The sequence below is a fragment of the Sardina pilchardus genome, chromosome 4 (genome assembly GCF_963854185.1).
Source record: "Sardina pilchardus chromosome 4, fSarPil1.1, whole genome shotgun sequence".
In the NCBI taxonomy this organism is placed as follows: Eukaryota; Metazoa; Chordata; class Actinopteri; order Clupeiformes; family Clupeidae; genus Sardina; species Sardina pilchardus.
The window spans coordinates 12,652,211-12,674,079 of NC_084997.1; the positions used below are offsets into that span (position 1 = coordinate 12,652,211).

Here is a 21,869-nt window from a genome sequence, read left to right on the forward strand (position 1 = left end):
AGCCATCAGAGCGGTCTCCACAGCCACAGTCACACTGCCACATTTCAACACACACACACACACACTCACTTACTCACTCGTTCGTCATGTCCACTTAACTCGCACTGACAAGCAGACAGGGCTGAAATCCACACATCTGCCTGAGGTAGCGTTTCAGAATAATCAGATGGCGTTTGTGCATAAACGCATTCAGTTATGCGGGATTTCATTTCAGAGTACAGTGTGAATTTTTTTCTCCATTCACTGAAGCACCCATTTTCCCTTACAACAACAATTATGGTATTCTAACAACCATTGCATTAATTAGGCTTCCTGTTTTTTTTTTTTTCCTGTTTCATTTTTTCGGCTTTTGTCAGATTTACAGTAGTTAACATCCACGGCTAATGTCGGTTTATAGCTATGAAGCTCTTCGCTCTGCAAAAGCATGGTCACATTCTGCTCACGTTGAGGATGTCCCATTTGGTGTCCATCTGAGGGCTGCTCTTAAATAGTGCAATAGGGGTGCCCAGCTGTTTGAGGTTCATCACCACCACACACACACACACACACACACACACACTGGAGTTCCGCTCTCATGATTCCAGATTCCATTAGCTGTGGCCCACGCCCCGGTGATGTCGCAGGCGTGGCCCCTAAAGCGTGAGATTGGTCGGAGCGCAGGTGACAAATTGGGTGGAAGATCCCATCCTGCTGCCAAACTCAATAAGGCTGCGGGGTCTTGGAGACGCACGCGCCGTGTAAAGAGAGAGCACAGGCTCGCCCTGAGTGGGGATACAGCACACACACATACACACACACACACACACACACACACACACACACACACACACACACACACACACACACACACACACACACACACACAGTGACACGCACAGAGCTAGCCAGTCATCAGAAATCAGTTCCCTTTAGTGACAATATTGCTGTCTTTTCACATATATATTATTTCATTGAGATCTATTCTTTCTTTTTTTCATTCATTCATTCATTCATTCATTCATTCATTCATTCATTCATTCATTCATTCATTCATTCATTCATTCATTCATTCATTCATTCATTCATTCATTCATTCATTCATTCATTCATTCATTTATTCATTCATTTATTCATTCATTCATTTATTCTTTCTTTCTTATCCCTCGTTCTTTTCTGCTGTCCTTCTGTCAATTTCTCTGGCCCTCTCCTTATATATGTGTGTGTGTGTGTGTGTGTGAGAGAGTGATGTCCTAAGAGATAGCAGAGTCCATGTTGAAGGCAGTAGATGGAGTGTGTGCTGTAGCTGCAGGTGGAGAGGATCATGAATCAGGCGGCTGAAGGGGAGGCTGGGTCTGAGCCCTATCACAGAACCCCATCTCCTCTATATCCATCACACTGCACACACACACACTCACACACACACACACACACACACACACACACACACACACACACACACACACACACACACACACTATGCGGTGTGTGTATGTGTAAGATAAAGGGAGGCACACACACACACACACACACGCACGCACACACACGCACTCACTTCCAATCTGTCTGTCGGTCCGGCTCTCACTCATTTTCTCTCTTGCACATGCTGACACACACCACACACACACACACACACACACACACACACACACACACACACACACACACACACACACACACACACACACACAAACTTTCAGCCTGTCTGTCGGTCTCCCACTCGCTCACAGTGCCAAACACACACAGACTCATTCATTCACTCACTCACTCACTCACTTTGTCTTAGAGACAGACACACACACACACACTCGTACACACTCATTTCCTGCAGACACACATTCACTCTCTCACTCTATCTCTGTCAGTTTGCCTCCCCCTTCCTCTCTTCATCTCCCTCTCTCTCTCTCTCTCTCTCTCTCTCTCTCTCTCTCTCTCTCTCTCTCCATCTCTCTCTCTCCATGTCTCTCTCTCCACTGCCAGACACTGGGGCATTAATATTGACGCGCTCCTCCCTGCTGAGTGCGAGGATGCTGCTGCCGGCAGGCTTCACAGGCTTCACAGGCTCCGGGAGCCGGCAGATTTTCTGGTGCTTTAGCACACGTCATAGCAGCCACTGATTCACATCAGTCGACAGAGCAGAGCTCCGTGCGCTTCACACAGCCACTAGTGAACACAGCAGGGGACAGCAAGTGTGTGTGTGTGTGTGTGTGTGTGTGTGTGTGTGTGTGTAAAGTATGTGATTTAGTGACTGCTGTTCAAGTTAACAGCTTAAGTGAACTGGGGATAAGTGGTAAACCTAATAGGAGAGCCCAATCGCTTCATTCACCTCTCAAATCAAAGCCATGGGATTCTTCTTTTAGCAGGCTTACTACTTACAGTACTCTGGGTTTTCTTATCTGACATGGTCATCTCTAAGCCTTACTCTTGGAATGCCCGCTTGGCCTCTGTTTTTCCATGTGTGTGGTGTTCAACTGTTTGTATTTCGAAGTCAGTGTCTTTTATGTGTTTACAAAAACAACCAACAATTGCATCTATAAATTACTTTATCAAGGCACCCAAAGGGGTTTACAGTGAAGGGGGAATCTCACTAACCATCTTTGTGTGTGTGTGTATGTGTGTGTGTAGCTGCTGGAGCCGGTGTGTCACCAGCTGTTTGAGCTGTACCGTAGCTCTGAGGAGCGGCTGCGTCGCTTCACGCTGCAGTTCCTGCCCGAGCTGCTGTGGGTCTACCTGCGCCTGACCGCCAGCCGCGATCGCCACAGCAACGGCTGCATCGAGGCCCTCCTGCTGGGCATCTACAACCTGGTGAGTCTGGTGGGGGGGGGGGGGGTCTGGAGAGGCTCTCGCACGCGCTCAGTTTAGCAGACCGCAGTCACCAAAATTAATATACGATGCAATACTCATACAAATGTCCTTTTGGTGATTTTCACTGGTTTGTTTTGTGGTCATATTATTAATATAGTATGCATTGATTTCTGGGATTTTTTTGCCAAGCCATTAAAGTTGCCAACTGTGTTGGCTTTCCTAACCAGAATAAGTTAAGGTTTACATCAATGTGCCCTTTGGTTATTTATTGTATTGACACTTGGCTCAGTCAAGATGTGAATTGATCATTTCCCAGGTTAAGTGGTTCAGAGGTGATAAAGTCACCTGACGAGTGTGTTGTTGGCAGACAGGCACAGGGGAAGTGTGTGTGTGTGTGTGCGTGCGTGTGTGCGTGCGCGCGCTGTGGTCCAGACTCCACTGTGCGGTTGCAGTAGTTGAGGAGGACTCAGAGGAGTCATATCAGTGAGTACTCGGTGCAGTCATATCACAAATGACTGTTGAGTCATCCTCACCTCTCCCAAGTCTGCCTGTGCAGCTGCTGCTCAACTCAACTGCAGAGTGTGTGTCTGTATGAGGATGAGATTTGTGAAAATATGTATGTGTGCTTATGTGTGTGTGTGCACATGTAAGTGTGTGAGTGTGTGTGGAGATGAGCAGTAGCAGGGAGATATGAGGGAGCCTGGTGACTAAGAGCCTGATCTCCACAGGGTGACTGTAGCACTCTGCTGGCCCACTGAAAGGATTAGCTATCACCGCCGGCAACCACCCATGAGTAACACCCTCCCAGAGGCCAGGACATGCAGAGAGATGTACAAGGACATGGGCACACACACACACGTGCACACACACACGCGTGCACACACACATTGTATTCACAAAGAAGTAATCTTGCTCCTTACAGACAAGCACAAACTGGGATTGCTTCAGAAAATGTGAATATATTGTTTGTGGATGTCTGTGTGTGTGTGCATGTTTGTGTTAGGTCTTAGCACCAATCAATACACACACACATACACAAACACACACACACAAACTCATCTCAGGGTCATTGAGGTAACCCAGCAGTGTGTTGTGAGTCCTGTGCTGAAAGTGTACCTGCTCTCTGTGTGCTGTTGCAGGAGATTGTGGACAAAGAAGGCAACAGCAAGCTGCTCTCCTTTACCATCCCATCACTGTCCAAGCCCTCAGTCTACCACGAGGTAAGAGCAACACACACTCACACACACACACACACACACGCATACGTCAAATTTAATCAGGACGCACATTTTCTGAATAGCAGTTTTAAGTAGTTAAACAATCTATCATGGATTTAGCCATTTCAAGGACAATAGCACTTGGCATTTCCTCGTTTGGCTATGAGCTTGATTATTGACCATCTTTCTCTAGAATGGTAAGTAAACGTGTGTGTTCTGTTCCAAGGCTTTGAGTGATCATGGAATTCCTAGAATTCAGTCGGAGCCTTTCACAGAGAGCGCGTCTGGCTTTTTTTAGTGTGTAACGGTGTGGGGATAGTCAGACATATGTGTGTGCTTTAGAGACATGGCATGTTTACTCTGAGCAGAGAGCCGAGCCTATCCTCCTGCAGTCCATTACTGAATTGAAAGGGGGAGAATGAGAGAGAGAGAGTGTGTGTGTGTGTGTGTGTGTGTGTGTGAGAGAGGAGGAGGTGTGAGGGATTTATGGGTGTAATTACAGGCCAGAGAGGTTCCTCTCCATGCAGCGTCATGGTTAACAGCTGTGTGTGTGTGTGTGTGTGTGAGAGTGTGTGTGTGTGTGTGTGTGTGTGTGTGTGTGTGTGTGTGAGTGAGTGAAGGTAAGCTCACACCAGTGCGGCGCGTCACACGGCGCGGGCGGCCTTATCGCGGGGAGGAATCGCATTAGCATGCCGCTCTCTGCGCTTTCATTGGAAATTAATTCAGCCCTTTCAGCACCCCTCATCTCGGCCCTCGCTATACCATCAGCCATACCAGCCCCCAGCCCCCAGCCCCCAGCCCTTCACAAAAGACAATTTCAATTTAGTTAGTCCTCCTTCACTGCCCACCGCACCCCACACGACCACACACGCTCAGAATGACTAAGTGTGTTTGGAACAATGGCCTTCCGTGGTCCAATCAGAGGCCTTAGTCCAGACTCGGCCCACACCGCACACAGGCATCCTGCTCTGGTGGCCGGGTGGTCCTCAGAATGTATGCATGTGTCTGTGGAGTAATTGGGATGTATGCATGTGGATGTGGAGTGTTTTTGGAATGTATGCATGTGGCTGTGGAGTGTTTAGGATGTATAGATTTGGCGGTGGAGTGTTTTTCGAATGTATGCATGTGGCTGTGGAGTGTTTAGGATGTATAGATTTGGATGTGGAGTATAGATGTGGCTGTGGAGTGTTTGGAATGTAATGGATGTGGCTGTGGAGTGTTTAGGATGTATAGATTTGGCGGTGGAGTATAGATGTGGCTGTGGAGTGTTTGATACGTGTATAAATATGGTTAGGAGGATTTAGGATGTATAGATGTGGTTGTGGAGTAGATGGGAGGTTTGCATGTGGTTGTGTGTAGTTCTTATGGATGTGTAAGGTGTATTTTGCCTAGATGTAGGTGGGGAGTGTTTGTATGTATACACAGTGTTGGGAAGGATACTTTCAAAACGTATTCCGTTACAGAATACAAAATACATGCCCAAAAAGGTAATTTGTAACGTATTCCGTTACGTTACTCAATCTGAGTAACGTATTCTGAATACTTGGAATACTTCCGCATTGAATTGCATTTTATTAGTGTAGGAATGCGCCCATCAAATCCAGTTTAGGCCTATTGTGGTGTGTTCTTCTGTTCCAAATGGCTGAATGCGGCCCACGTACTGTATGAGAATATGAATTCAACTAAGTCACCTGATAAAACTATAAAACTATAAAAGTTTTATAGTAGTAATAGAAGATGCTTCTTCAAGTTGGAACAGGGACGTAATAGCCAGAAATGATAAGGTGTGTGAGATTTTAGGTGGCATCAACTCAGTAAAAATGAGGGGTGCAGATATATGACCGGTGGGACGCAAATTAGGCTACCTGGAAATGTAAACACTATAGCCTACTACATAACCGTGCTCTCAAAAATGAACGTGATCGCTAAATGACAATCAAAAACCGCACGTTAAAATAGGCTATGCTACTCGCAAGAATAATACACTTTCATAGGCTGCACCATAATTTATTAAAAAACTTAGATATAGCCTAGATCTACTTACAAATAAATAACCCATAAGCTATTTTAAGTTGGAATGAAAACCTCAGAATGAATGCAGTGCCTATTAAAATGGGTTTCATCGTAGGTCTAAATCAACACGTAACCATGTTTATTGATAGCTAGACTGTATAACCGATTGGCCGAAGTAAGCAATTAATAGGCCTACTTGGGAAATATCTTTTGAACAGACATCAAGAACAACGGTCGGTGAGTAGGAGTTACTAACACTTACTTACTTTACTCCAAATTTGCTGTCAGTTATCTCCGATAGCGCGTCCATAATGCGCGCTGGCTGCGTTCTGACGGGTGCAATTGGCTAGCGCAAGACGACGGGGCTTGGATTTAAACATGGAAACAATTTCATCTAGATTTCTTTCCGGGAAATGCATGGAGTTGCCTTAATTTATTTAGAGAGTGAATAAACTTCGAAACAGTGAAGTATCCTCATGTAATCCATTGATTTCAACAATGTAACTGTATTCTAAATACCAACTGTTTAAGTTGTAACTGTAACGGAATACAGTTACTCATAATTTGTATTCTAAATACGTAACGCCGGTACATGTATTCCGTTACTCCCCAACACTGTGTATACAGTAGATGTGGTTTGGGATGTACATGCTGGCACGTGAGGGGAGGGGAGCTGAGTCGGGAATCAGCTCGTCATGCTGCGCTATGCCATGTGCTTTCATCACGCCACGCTGACTACACAAGTCACGACACACAGTCCGCTAATCCTCAAGGCATCAGAGCCCACCTACACACACACGCGCACACACGCGCACACACACACACACACACACACACACACACACACACACACACACACACACACACACACACGCACAAACCCGCCTTCCTTCTCACTGATGTCTGAAATAATACACACAAATCAGTAGTAAACCTCCACAGATTATAATTCAGTTGTGCTCAGAAGGTTAACACACACACACACACACACACACACACACACACTCATGCTGTACATCTCCAAATGATATGCTAATCGGATTCGGTATCCTGAGGTGCTAGAGTTTACGAGCTTAAACACAGCAGTGAGAAACCTGTTACAGCCGTGTCTTTTCTTCTCCACCACTGCAGCAGTCAGTCTATTGGTATGCAGTTCAAAAGACCGCTCCACAGTTCATTCTCTATCGCGCGTTCAACCCCGAGAGGTTCTCTTGAGGTGCCTGTCGAGATATTGGATTCATGCCACACTCCATCTTCATCAGTATTCCGACGGCATTCCGGAGCGTATCTGCCCCCCGTCCGCGCGCTCCGGCTCTGATGCCGTAATTTCCCTCTCTGTCGGCAAAGTCTGTGTTCATCTCGGCGGCACCGTCGGGGAGCCCCTCGGGACGTTCGTCCGCGCCGTGCCGTGCCGTGCCGTGCCGTGCCATCGGCATGTCGATGATCCGAAGTTTCATTGGCGGACGTCTCTGGGTTCTAATTCAATTGTGCGCCGCGCTGCCTGTTTGGTGCCGTCTCCACTTGTGATGGAGGAGAGCGCGCCTCCGGCCCCGTCGTTCGTCAGAATTACTCGCGTTCGCCAGGGAAATATGGGCCAGTGTTTGAGTGGGCCGTTTGATTTAGCCTGGGAATGCCGGGATTGTGGAATGGGTCTGTAGTCATTTTCTCTCTCTCTCTCGCTCTCTCTTTTGCTCTCTCTCTCTCGCTCTCTCTCTCCTCAGCCATCCAGTCTAGGCTCCATGGCGTTGACAGAGGGAGCCCTGTGTCAGCACGACCTGATCAGAGTGGTTTACAGCGGCCTGCATCCACAAAGAGAAACCTTCACAGCGCAAAACAGGTGCGTACACACACACACACACACACACACACACACACACACACACACACACACACACACACACACACACTTATGTAAAACAACATGCATTGAGAATGCATTCATAGGATGCACTCATAGCTGTGTACACATACGAGACTCCAAACCTCTATGCACACAAACGCACAGCCAGCCATTGTCCAGCAGCACTCTCCACTTGTACACACAGCACATACTCAGCATTTGCTTTTGCCTCAAGACTATTCGCAGTGTACACCAATTTAGAAATACACACATCAAGCCTGCAGGTGAAAGTGTAAACACACACACACGCACACACACATGCACACACAGAGCACACTTTGAAGTAAACAGCACACACACACACACACACACACACACACACACACACACACTTACACGTACGTGCAGCCCTGTAGGCACGCAAGCGGTAGTGAACAGCTCCCGCTGAGCCGGAGCAGCGGTGCGTTTATCCGTCGGCGTCGACCTGTGAAAGGTCATATTTCTCCCTGATGAATCACAGCCCAGTCCTGCCCGGCCCCTCACGTCTGACTGTTGGTGTGTGTGTGTGTGTTTACGAATGCGGCGTAGTAGACCTCTGAGGCGCGGCTGCCCTCTCTGGCAGGTTATTTATGGGCGCCGTGCCTACCTCTGCCTCCTCGCCTGAACAGTGCCGCTCCGCTCCTCAGCCCCAGATAACACCCCCGAGCCTCGCCGCCTCGCCGCCCGCTGCCCTTATCTGAATGGCATCTCTCACACCACACCACAGCCTGCGCTGCCTTCTGATATGTTAAACAGCCTAATAGTCTCTGTGGGTGTGTGTGTGTGTGCGTGTGTGTGCCGTCTCTCTCTGTGTGCTAGACTGTAGACAATGCTTTATGTTCTTTTATGTTCTTTTAAGGTCTATCAGCCCAGAGAAAACATGGAGTTGATTCAAGTGCAAATGTGCTATGCTTTTCAAAAACGAAATAGTTCCCACTTGTTTATGAAGCTACTGCGCCCATGTGTTGTACAATACTGTCTCCATTCATCTGATGATTAACCCACTAGATTTGTGTGGGCACCCTCTAATACACTGTCCCGGCAGACTTGTTTTTTATTTTCAGATGAAAGCAATCATGCACAACGCTATTGTTCACAGTTTTATCAAATCCTTTCTTACAGTGCCAACAGTAACAGTGGCACTAGCTGAATATGCTCTGCAGTCGGCTGCTTTGGTCCTCCTATTGTGTTCATGTTTACTTTTGGTGCATTGGACAACCATCACTGCTGTGTACAGTATGCACACGGTTTTGCTGCACAATGGAACAATATGAAATGCATTGCAGTCGAATAAATATTCAGCAGTGGCTTGAGGCACCGAGCGAAAAACGTTGATGACATTTATTTTCAGATTGCATTTCCTTACTCAAAAAAAGTAATATACCAAAACGTGTTTTGAAAGAGCAGAGTGTGGACATCAAGTCAGAATTGGCTGGGGGATTGCATACCACTCCGGTATATTGCATTCAACAACCGCAGTGCTTAAAAATCTGGCAAAAAATAATGCCAAGCACTTTATTCCATTTCTCCAAATAACGCCACGGGCCACACTGCCTTTCAATCAAAATGGCATCGGACTCCTGCCAAAAAGAAATGGACTCTGTGTTCGCGCTCTTCATCGGTCGGCTTGGTGATGTGGACTGGAGGTCATAGGTCACGGCAGGCGGAATGCTAATCAGGTGTTGGCCGCGGACCCTGCAAGCTAAGCAGCGTTTCATTGACGCGGCCTCTGCTTTGTTTTCTCTTCCTGTTTGCATGAGTGAAATGCTAACGGCGTGGCGGGCGCTGTCTTGTCTGTGTGTGTGCTGTTGCAGGTTTGAGGTGCTGTGCTTCCTGATGCTGTGCTACAACTCCGCCGTGGTCTACATGCCCCCCTCCTCCTACCAGGCTGTCTGCAGGATGAGCTCCAGGTTGGATTTATTGTCTCTCTCCCTCTCCTACTCTCTTGTTCTCTCTCTCTTGCTTTCTCTCTTACTCTCTTGTTCTCTCTCTTTTACTCTCTTGTTCTCTCTCTCTCGCTCGCTCTCTCTCTCTCTCTCTCTTACTCTCTTGTTTTCTCTCCCTCTCTCTCACTCTCCTCTCTCATGCTCTCTCTCTCTCTCTCTCTCTCTCTCTCTCTCTCTCTCTATCTCTCTCTGTGTCTATTGTTTGCCAGTTGTTGTTTAGTTAGTGTTTCCTTTTTGCCCTCATCTCTCTCCTGTAAGTATAGCTTGACAAATGACGCTCTCTCAGAAATGCACTGCACATTTAATTTTTCTGTGCGTGGTTGTGTGTGTGTGTGTGTGTGTGTGTGTGTGTGTGTGTGTGTGTGTGTGTGTGTGTGTGTGTGTGTGTGTGTGTGTGTGTGTGTGTGTGTGTGTGTGTGTGTGTGTGTGTGATGCGCGCCTCCTCCGTCGGCGTGTTTGCACCCGCACGGTGTGGCCCCACGCTGACAAACCCTGTAATTACAGTGCATAATCCGTCGCCGGCGGTGATTAACCGCCTCATTACCTGCGGGGCTCCTGGTCTCCTCTCAGAGAGGCGTCCGTGTCGACGTCTCCGCTCCGCCTGATCACGCCGCCTCAGAGAGCCGTTATGGCCGTATATAATCATGGTGTCATCCGCTAATTGTTGCTCTGTGTTATGTTCAAAGTGCCCGAGCCAGTGAGCTCAAGTCAGAGATAGGAGTGGTCAGCGCCTACTGCCTTAGTTTTGTCGTAGTGGAACTGAGGTCATTAAAATGAGTGTCAATCATGTCCACTGCAGGGGCAGGATTGCAGTCTTGCTGAGATTTGGGGGCAGAAACCTCAGGGCATGTTTTGGGGCGATGTCTGTCTTTCCAGAACTTTCTGTGACCCTGCCTTCATCTCTCTCTCTCCTTTTCTCTCTCTCTTTCCTCTTCTCGTCTTCCTACTCTCTCGCTCTCTTCCTACTCTCTCCTGCAGACTGTGTGTGTGCGGGTTTCCGCGGCAGCAGCAGAAGGCGTGGCGGGAGCCGTGCAACCGCGTGCAGCTGGACGCCGACTTCATGGTGCAGATGCTGACCGCCGTCTACCACGCCACGTGAGTGACCCCTCACCTCTCCGGCGCCTCACCGCCAAACGTTGACCACCTAGAAACACATTGCATGTGCCCGCAAAGTCCAAAAAGCCTTTAATTTGTATTCATTTCTGTAAGCCAGAAAGCCCCTATTAATTGAGGGTTTGGATGTTTGATTTGTGCCGTGCTGGCATCCCCTGCCCATTCCCCTCCGTATGCTTTCACTAACACACTGAGGACGGCACTCCATTAGACACCCCTCTGATTAGATTTGCAAAGCATTGTGGGAGCGGGTGATTTCATTGGACAGGGTTGAGCGGCCGTTATAAAGCAGTTTACTGCCGATAGTGGCCGGCTTCCTCCCCTCCCTCTCTCCCCTCTCTCCCTCCCCTCTCTCCCTGCGCCCAGAGACTGCTACCTCCACCTCAATCCCCTCCCCTGCCCAGTGCTGGCCAATGCCAGGGCCCTGTGCTGGAGCGGGCCAACAGATCAATGCTGGCAGTGGAAACACAGGCTCTACCATGGGAATGGAGTTAGGCTGGATAAGCCAGAGAGAGGCTGTGTGTGTGTGTGTGTGTGGGTGTATGGCTGTGTGTGTGGCTGTATGGCTGTGTGAGTGTGTGTGGCTTTATGAGTGTGTGTGGCTGTGTGCGTGCGTGTGTTTGTTTTTCCATGACCTCCTCTGGAGGTCAACAGTGAAGCCTAGAGACTCATTAGGATGAAAGTGCTTATGGGAAGTGTGGTTTTATGTAATGCAAATAGAGTGTAGGAGAGGTCGCCTACGTGATGGAAATATGGCCGCCCACGTGGCTCACGTTTCTAGATCAGCTCAGAAGCACAGCAATGAGGTGGCCGTGTTAACGATGTGGTGCCGCTGTGCAGCTTTTATGGCAGAAATGCATTTCGAGATTAGTCAGAGCCTCGTCGTCACCAGATTGAAAGAGGGGGGGTGCCTCTCTTCTTTGAGATGGCTGATGGGAAAACAGGGGTCAGAGGTCACCACCGCACCCTCGTCACACTTGCAGTCCAGTTACGGAGAGAGAAGCGCGCCTTTTGGCACACAAGCGCCCTCACGTGAGTACAAGCACACGTGAGAGAGGACTAGGAGATGGGACATTGGTCAGTGTATAGACCTGGAGTAGTGGACAATAAGGACCGAACAGTAGAAGGAGTTAAAACAAGTTTTCATTATGGAGGTGAAAGATATTTTCAGAATTGACATTGTTCTCGCCACTGAGTCTCTCTAGATGTTGTGAATGCTACATCAAAGTAGAGCCTTCCCCTCCCCTCCACACATCTTTTTCATTGGGTTTGATGTCGGTGTGTTATGGTTGTTGGGGAAATCCACACATTGTCTTGTATTGTGAGATTATGACAACGTCTGGCACCACATGAAAGCCTGTACATCCACTTCTCGGAACCCTGTGTTATCTCCATGCTAGAGTGTTAGTGTTAGTGTTTGTGTGTGTGTGTATCTCTGTGTGTGTGTGTGTGTGTGCGTCTTTAATAATGAGTGGAGCAACCACAAATGGCTTACAGCACTTGAGAAACAAACCTCCTATACTCCTGAAGTCCTATACAACCTTTACTCACAAATGCACTTGGCCTATATATTACGGCCTGCTTTGGTACATCATGATATTTTTATGGCTATCATGTACCCCTATTTATCACCGCGGTGGTACTTACGTGTGACCTACATTTTGGCCAGGTCCCTGTGGCCTCTCGATTCAAACCCAAAATAGGGTATCCGCTATGGGATGCTAAAGCATCTATAGCATTACTATAGCGAGACGCTCACAGAATGCCCTTAGGCCACGTGCACGTCACGTCTCTGTGTGGTAGATCTGCGTACTAAGTGAAGATGAGGCCGGGGAGGGCAAAGGGAGGAGGCAATGTTGCACCTGAGAATTCGGCAGCGACCTCGTCCCACACAATTGAGAGTAACACCTGTGTGTGTGTGTGTGTGTGTGTGTGTGTGTGTGTGTGTGTGTGTGTGTGTGTGTGTGTGTGTGTGTGTGTGTGTGTGTGTGTGTGTGTGTGTGTGTGTGTGTGTGTGTGTGTGTGTGTGTGTGTGTGTGTGTGTGTGTGTGTGTGTGTGTGTGTGTGTGTGTGTGTGTGTGTGTCTTCCTCAAAAAGAAAGGCGTAACAATAGCTTGATGAATGGGGTGTCCTTGTTGTGGGTGCTCGTCTCCTGTAGAGCGCGGCGCTCACGGCACCAAGGTCAGACTCCGCTCGTAGCTCGGCAGGGCGGGGTGAGCGATTCTCCCAAATAGCAGAATGTAAATACCAGCAAGCATTTCTCTTGCCTTATCAGACAAACCCAAAAGACCATACGCAGTATGCCTACATGTATGCCAAATATCTTTTCTTGATTCTTGAATTCTTGAATTTCCCCTTGGGGATCAATAAAGTATCTATCTATCTATCTATCTATCTATCTATCTATCTATCTATCTATCTATCTATCTCTATCTATCTAAATATGTTTGTGTATAGCTAGTAGGTTGGGCCCTGCTGGATAATTCTGCTATGGTAATGCGGGATGCTTGGATGCAGGTGCTGTCAGCCTCATGGCGGCGTGGTTGCGTGTGAGTGTGAGTCAGCATGACTGAGTGAGCATGTTCTCTGTGCAGGTACAATGGAGAGTGGGACATGGGCAGAGAGGCACTGGAAGACATCCTGTACCGATCCCAGCTTGAACTCTTCTCCGAGCCCCTCCTGGTGAGCGCACACACACACATGCGCGCACACACACACACACACACACACACACACACACACACACAGACAAACATAGACACACACACATGCATGCATACACAAAGACAGACAGACAGATCTCCTTCCCTCCTCTCTCGCACTTTCTCTCTAGCCCACAAACATACTCGCACACACTCACATTGGTCTGGCACCTTGGGTTCAGATGTAATGCTGTGCCCGTTAGCATGAGGTCCTGACCTGACTCACTAGCTCTGGTCAGCTGAGGTCATTTAAGGTCTGTGAATATGAAATGAATGAGACCTTCATGCACACTGCTGTACTGCTACTGCATGCTGTTTTTATCAAAGCTGTCTAGCTTTCAGACAGTTGTGCTCCACCCAGAGGCTCTACTGGGCTCAAGTGTGTGTGTGTGTGTGTGTGTGTGTGCGCAAGAGAGAAAATGAGTGAGAGCCGGACCAACAGACAGATTGTAAGTGTGTGTGTATGTGTGTGTGTCTCTCCCTTTATCTTACATACATACACACGCACACACACACACACAGTGCAGTATGTGTGTTGCAATTGCTGTGTATGGATAGATGAATGAATGTACATTAACCCTCACATCTTGGGTGTGTGTATACATGCGAGTTGACCTGTGTGTGTGTGTGTGTGTGTGTGTGTGTGTGTGTGTGTGTGTGTGACCATGCAAGAGTGAGTGAGAAACCGACCCACCGAATGAAAAGTTATGAAAGTGGTTGAAAATGTGTGTGGTGTGTGTGTCCATGTGCAAGAAAGGAAGTGAGACCGACCGACAGGCTGAAAGTGTGTGTGTGTGTGGTGTATGTGTGTGGTGTTTGTGTCAGCATGTGCAAGAGAGAAAATGAGTGAGAGCCGGACCAACAGACAGATTGAAAGTGTGTGTGTGTGTGTGTGTGTGTGTGTGTGTGTGTGTGTGTGTGTGCCTTTATCTTAGCAACACACACACACACTCACTATGCGGTGTGTGTATGTGTATCACCATTGGGGCAGCCGTGGTGTACTGGTTAGCACATCGGGCTTGTAACCGGAGGGTTGCCGGTTCGATCCCCGACCAGTCCACCACGACTGAAGTGCCCTTGAGCAAGGCACCTAACCCCTCACTGCTCCCCGAGCGCCGCTTGTTGGGCAGGCAGCTCACTGCTCTGGGTTGTGTGATTCACCTCACTGTGTGTTCACTGTGTGCTGTGTGTTCACTAATTCGGTTAAATTGGGTTAAATGCAGAGAACTGAATTTCCCTCACGGGATCAAAAAAGTATATATTCTATTCTATTCTATTCTATCACCATGTATGGATGGATAAACGTACATTAACCCTCACATCTTGGGTGTGTGTATACATGTGAGTTGGCCTCTGACCTGTCGTGTGTGTGTGTGTGTTCCCTCTGTGATCCTCAGCTGGGGAACGCCATGAAGCGCTCGCTGCCCGACTGCGCTCCCGACGGCTCGCGGGGACGAAAGGTCCTGCAGGTGGAGGTGACCCCAACGGTCAGCCGCATCTCCCGCTCCGCCATCACCGCCGCCTCCATCCGCCGACACCGCTGGAAGAGAGAGGGTGAGGGGACACACACATGCACACACACACACACACAGTCACACACACATTCAATCATATACATATTTGGTCAAATATTCCAAATAGCAATATTGGCGCATTTCTCCAGCAGCATATCACAGAGTCAGTTTAATTACCCTAGCCCACAGAGTAATGAATATGTACGGGATAATGGACGACACGCCGTGCGGTTATTCAAAGTTAATGCACGTTCTAGACGGTGATACGGCCCGACGCGAAGCGGAAAGCTAGAAAAGTGCATTACGGAAGCGGAAAGCTAGAAAAGTGCATTAACTTTGAATAACCGCACGGCGTGAAGTCCATTATCCCGCTTATTCCACTGTTGCCACTGCGTTGTGTTCGTTTCCGGTGCTAATTTAAATGTTTTAATCGCTAGAACTGTTTTGTTTGTAGAACTACTTTTCCCAGACACATTTCAACTAATTTCTCAAACTGCGGTTACTAGTTCTAAATGGATGGTTGCTATGGCCAAAAGCCAGTCGTTAGTTCTAATCTCCCGTTGTCAAGCTGGCATATCCTAAGATTCTGATCAACGTTAACTTTGAAAGATTGCTATTTTTCTTAGCCTACTGCCACCTAACTAGCTAAATGACACCTCTGTCATATGCTAAACATTACTATGATCTGAACGTCTGTATTTTACAGCTTGTATGTAACGTGACAGTGCATTTAAACTTCACAACAAGTTTGGCGAATTAATATTCAAGTGTAATACGGTCAAAAACAATGGAACTACTTCATAGCCGTGCGGTTATTCAAAGTTAATGCACACCCTTATAGAACGCAGAACAATGGGGAACTCAACCGAGCAGTGGAATAAGCTGTAAATAAATCCTGTAAATATCACAGTATTTTTCACCCAAGCTGGATTTGCTGCAGTGCCTCATGATCTCTGTGCTCCTGCGCTAAGCTGATGAGTTTGCAGATTGGCTCAAATGTTTTTTTGGTAAACTGCAAAAAAAAAAAAGGGGGGGGGGGGGGCGGGGGTCTGGGCAGCTGTGAGCCAGTGATGCGTAAGGAAGTGAAATTAGCGCTCATGGTCGCATGGTCGGATGATGACCAGGAGTCCACGCTTGCCCTGGATGGCGCTCTCATGGCATTGCTGCAAGACTGAGCATCACAAGACACATCACAGTAGACATTTAAACGCTGTCTGTTTCCGGCACCCTGGAGAACAACAGGGATCCTCTATGTTCCTCTCTCTCTCTCTCTCTCTAACTGTCTCTCTGACTTTTTCTTTTTTACATTCTTTCTTTGTCTCTCTCTCTCTCTCTCTCTATCTCTTTATCTTTCTCTCTCTGCTGGAAAAGACACGTTTTTATCAGTGTTGTGTGTGTCATCTCCTGTTTTGACGGCCTCATTTGGTGATGCTCTTTGTTGTGTCTTGTAATGACACCAGTAACGTTTCAGCTGCTGTTTTGTCGCCATCTCTTTCTTTCTCGTTATCTCTCAATCTCTGTGTCTGTGTTGTGCTATTGAACTGTTCAACATTGTCCTTTAAAGGAATCAACATCAGCCCTGCTGCTTTGTTTGTAACTGCTTGCTGAAAAGTGTGTGTGTGTGTGTGTGTGTGTATTTGCGTGTGTGTGTGTGTGTGTTCTGTATTGATGAGATCCTTCAAAATAGCTGTGCTGTGCTGTTGCCACCATCACTAAGGCCTCCCGTGTCGTGTCGTCCCTGTTGTGTTGTTGTTGTTGTTGACTCCCAGATTGTTTTGACTACTCCACTGAGGACGAGCTCACCCTCGCCATCCCTCCCCGCCGACACGCCGCCCACCAGGACCACCCGCCGGCGGCCAGTCAGGACCGAGGAGGGCGGGGTCACGTCGACATTCTCGCGGTCACTCACGAGGGTAGGCGGGGCGGTGGGGGGGGGGGCACGGTCAAAGACAACCAATGAGCAGGGAGAGGATTGGCGAATGGGAGAGCCCTACCCCTCTCCAACCTCTCCCCACAGATACCCCCGCTTCATTTGGGGGGGTATACCTGTGCCAACACCGGGGCTGCACTAACTCCATCTGGTTCCTTTATATCAGCGGCTGACAATGCAACTCCCCCAATCCTACGACCCCCAATTTCCTTCTCTTTGCTGTAGCTGCGTCCTCTGTCTTGGACAGGACTCGAATGCCAATTAACAGCTGTTTTATTCTGGGTTTGGGGCGAGATGTAGGCCAGAGACCCCTCTGCATGGATCCTTATTTCCTTCCCTTCCCCTCTCCATTACGTCATTACTTTCGACCTCAAGCCTGTCTTGTGTCATCTGCTTCGAGAGCGACGCCCATTGTCACTAACTGAGCATGCTCGACAGTCTACTCTTCAGGGAACTGTCGCTAACGAACCTTATGTTATGTACCAAGAGGAGAAATAGATCCCTGAACCTTCCCAACCCCAAAAAAAGAGGATTCATCCAACTGTTTGACTGAGCTGTCCCTGGTGGTGGGTTTAGGAACCTCCATGGAAAGCTGTTGGGGCAGCTGTGAGTATATGTGTGTGGCCATCTGAGCGTGCTCAGACAAGTACATCCCACCCATGGGAGTAGCAGCCATTTTGATCTCCATCAACTGCTTTCACACTCTAGGTTGATCTGAAGCTTTTCTTATTTTTGTTTTTTTTGTTTTGTTTTTTTTGGAGCACGCTCAGTGAGTGAGAAGTAGCCCCCCCCTGGCCCCCCCTGCCTCTGTCCCCTGCCAGAGGATGGGCTGCCGTGCCTTCACGCATGTGCATGCAGACACAAGCTCGAGCTCCGAAAAAGTAACAAACCCCAAAGAGGATAAAACAAAAAAATGCCACCCACGGGATGTCTTCATTTTGGCCCCTGATCTTTTGACCCCCCCCCCCCCCCCCCCCCTCCTCCTCCCCTCTCTGTGCCAGCACGGCTTATCTTCCTGGCCCATCATCAGCGCTGGATTGGCTCCGTTTCAGTCTCTTTGGACGCCGCGGTCAGACGTCTGGTTGTCTCCGCTGACGGCCCGGCCTGTCTGGACTCTGCTTGAAGCAATAAACTGTTTAGTCTTGGGCCCGCGGCAGGACATGCACCTCAGGGCAGAATAGGAAGCAGCGGTGGGGGGGGGTTTGTGTATCCCATGGTCGCTCCGACTGTTCGCTCACCTCTGTCTCAACTTATTCAAGTCATGAAGCCATTAGACAGCCCAGTCCGTTTTTAATGAACAGATTCAAATCGGTAGGAAATGACCAAAGAGATTTATAGATCTCTTGTGCACAAGAAAACACGGTCAATATTTGCATCTATTGTTTTTGGATAGAACCTTTGTTGTTGCCTAGTTGTTGACGGACACTCTGAAACTGTCTAGTTATCATATTTCCACTCCATGTTGACAGTGTGATTCTCTTCCCATGAGACAGACATACTAATAATCCATCAAGCTGTGTCTCCATGGTCAGTCACTACACAGCATCAACAATAGGGTGTTCTATAAGTAACTCTTGCTTGGATGAAAACTAGACAAGATCATGTTGGAAGACGACCGACCTCACCTCACTCGTATACCGTAGTCTCCATTGTTAGCCTGTAGTCTGGTGTGTGTGTGTGTGTGTTTGTGTGTGTGTCTGGGTGTCTGGAGATGGGCCAACCTGACAGGTGGCTCTTGCGTCGAGCTGCTCTTTCCTCCACCTAATTGGCAGCAGGAGCCCAGTCAGTCAGTCAGTCAGTTTGCCAGGAGGGCATGAGGGCTGGGGTACTTACCATGTGCATGTCTTCTTCTTTTTCCCCACTCTTCCTTTTATTTCTTATCTCTCTGTACTTCTCTTCTCTTCGGCATCTTCTTTTTTGGACTCCCCACCCCACCCCCCACCCCCCCTTGCCTGGTGGAGGACTGCGGTCCAGTGACCCACTTTTCTGCCTGCTTTCCAAACGCTGCATGACAAGCGAGAGGAACCTGTGTAGCTGTGTGTTTGATGTGCTGTCCAAGGTGTTCAGTGTCCGTTTTGTTCTGTTTTGACTCAACCTTGTCTTCTCTCTCTCTTGTTTCCCGCTTACCAGCTTTCGGCACAGGAGACTGCACTTGGATTTTAAATGTGTTTTGTGTTTTGTATTTCCTGAGAATGTCACATGCAGAAGAACAGCGTTTCTTTGTTAGACATAGTCCCGTTGTTTTGTACCGGCCAAATTACCGCGAGTCTCCCCACGTCCCTTGTGGGAGATTTTCCCCATTTAACGCACATTATTGCCCATCGACATTTAAGTACTCGTTCTGGAGCATCGCCAGGAGAATCAACAGCGTTAAAAAGCGACCTGCTTTCGATTCAGACAGGGATAAAAGTTCACCAGCACCAGCCGACGAGAAAATTGCGCGAAGATTGAGTTCTAAGTAGAGACGCCCTCTCAGCTGTCCCTGGACAGTCAACATCCCAAGGTCGCGCGTTATTTTGTCGGAGGGGATAATTGCATTATAAGGCCACGCTGATGAAACAGCCAGATTGCTGTGTGAACGTTGTCGTCACCAGCGGTCCCTGCTCGGTGATTTTTGCGGAGCCTATTTTTAGCTCAATTTCAAAATCTTTTTTTTTTTCCCCTCCTTGCCTGTGAACTGATTTTTCATGTGTTCGCTCTTATTAGCCAAAAACCCCACTGTTGAGGCAGATCGTAATTAGATAACACGCAGGAAGTGCTATTCCTCAGTGGGTTACTGCCGGGAAGTTGTCGTGTCAGGTATTAACCCTGTAGCTGCCGACTCCGAATACCCACATTTGCACAGTGCATTTGTGCTCGCTGATTCTCTGCTCGAAATAGCTAGTGCTTTTAGAGAGAGTTTAGACATGACCGAACTCAATTCTGAGTGGTTTTAGAAAGGGCAATTTCAGGCGTGAAACAACATGGACTGCTTTTTTATTTGTTGTTTTTTTTTCCCTCTGAAGTCTAGAAGAGCTGAACATAAGGGTGCAAATCTCACAGCCCTACCAGCTGTGTCACTGCTCTCCACTTAATCCCTTGTTTCCTCTGCTCTTTCTCTTTCTCTGCCTCCCCCTCTCCCTCTCCCTCCTTACCTTGCGTCTCCTCCTCCTGGTCCTCCTCCTCCTCTTCCTCTTACTCCTCCTCCTGGTCCTCCTCAGATGCGGACGGGATGAGCGGTGGCGAGGAGTCCTTCAACCTCAACGACCCGGACGAGGGCTTCTCGTCGGGCGCGTCCAACAGCAGCCAGCCCAGCGTGCCCAAGCCCAGCGGCAGCAGCACCCGCAGCAGTGGAGGTGGCGGCAGCGGAGGAGGTGGTGGAGGAGGAGGAGGAGGAGGAGGAGGAGGTGGCAGCGGAGGGGTCACCCGCGGCAGCGGCAGCCAGAAGAGCAGCAGCGGCAGCAGCATGAAGAAGAGCATGATGAGCCGCCTGTCCCGGGACAAGGAGCGCGACCGCGACAAGGAGCGCGAGCCCCCGCCCGAGAAACACAAGGAGCCTCCCGCTGCCGCCACCACCATCGTTGTCCAAATGGCGGCGCCGGTCGAGCCCCAGCCACCTCCACGCCGACACCACCACCACCAGCAGCAGCAGCAGCAGCAGCTCCAGCAGACGCCGCCTCCGTCCCCCCCCACGCCCCAGCCTACGCCCCAGCCCACGCCCCAGCTTGTGCACCCGACCCCCGCCGCCTCCCCTCCCACCCCTGCCCAGCGGTCGTCCTCGTCCTCGTCGCTCCCACCGCCGCCGCCTCCGGTGCTGACGGTGGACGACCCCGTCGAGCTGGACGGCATCGAGCTGAGCCTCATCCAGCGGCAGCCGAGCCTGCCCTCGGCCGGACTGCCCCGCGCCCGCACGGCCAGCACCTCGTCCAGCCGCTCCCTGGACTGCACGGACACCAGCTTGAACGGGAGCAGCGCGGGCGGGGTGGCGGGCGGGGTCGCCGGCGGCATCGGGGGCTCTCTGGGCACGGGAGTGGACGCTGGTGGAGTCGGAGGAGGAGGGTCTGGGTCCGCGGCGGGCCATCGCCACTCCACCATCAGCCTGCAGGAGGAGCACCTGGCTGGGCAGAGGGGCGCCCAGGAGCTGCTCTCGCCCGGAGCTCCGCTCACCAAGCAGTCCCGCTCGCCCAGCTTCAACATGCAGATCATATCGCAGGTGTAGCGCCACACACACACACACACACACACACACACACACACACACACACACACACACACACACACACACACACACACACACACACACACGCACGCACACAGAAAAACACCCCACACATACACGTTAGCAGACAGAAACTGCACCTATTTACCATCACAACTACTACAACTACTATGACGACTACTCTTCCTCCTTCCTCCTCCTCCTCCTCCTCCTTCTTGTCGTCCTTCTCCTGCTGTCCTTCCTCAGCCTCCTCTTCACTCGTGGCTCCGTCATACAGGCAGCCTTGCTGCCAGCCTGGGGTGCCAGGAGTGGAGTTTCGCCTGCCTGCTGGAGAGGAGGGGGGCCGTGGAGGGTGGGGGAGTGAGGGGGTGGAGGATTGGGTGGAGGTGCAATAGAGGCTGATGGCTGCCTCTGTGTGGGCCTCAGGTCACGCATGTGTTTTTAAACATCTCAAAACAAATAATGATTAAAAAAGAAAAAAAAGGCTCTGTGCCCAATGCTGCCCCCTGGTGGAGGCCTGTGTAAGCACAACACTGAGGAAAGCCATCCAGGCGCTACAGCGCTCCCTAGTCTACC

At 49.5% G+C, this 21,869-nt stretch overlaps 1 protein-coding gene across 4 annotated transcripts in view; it reads left to right on the top strand.

Annotated features, from left to right (window-relative positions):
• The window catches only part of LOC134078342 (hyccin 2-like), a 46,609-nt gene extending 24,973 nt beyond the window's left edge, over window positions 1-21,636 (top strand). For 3 of the 4 annotated variants that reach the window (XM_062534205.1, XM_062534207.1, XM_062534206.1), the window contains 9 exons: window positions 2,602-2,781; window positions 3,921-4,001; window positions 7,733-7,848; window positions 9,705-9,800; window positions 10,815-10,931; window positions 13,544-13,631; window positions 15,049-15,205; window positions 16,935-17,078; window positions 20,296-21,636. In XM_062534205.1, coding sequence (XP_062390189.1) covers window positions 2,602-2,781; window positions 3,921-4,001; window positions 7,733-7,848; window positions 9,705-9,800; window positions 10,815-10,931; window positions 13,544-13,631; window positions 15,049-15,205; window positions 16,935-17,078; window positions 20,296-21,293 — 1,977 coding nt within the window. In that variant the 3' untranslated portion in view covers window positions 21,294-21,636. The remainder of the gene's footprint in view (window positions 1-2,601; window positions 2,782-3,920; window positions 4,002-7,732; window positions 7,849-9,704; window positions 9,801-10,814; window positions 10,932-13,543; window positions 13,632-15,048; window positions 15,206-16,934; window positions 17,079-20,295) is intronic. The other variant, XM_062534208.1, reaches the window with a different exon arrangement.
• The last annotated feature ends 233 nt before the right edge of the window (window positions 21,637-21,869 follow it).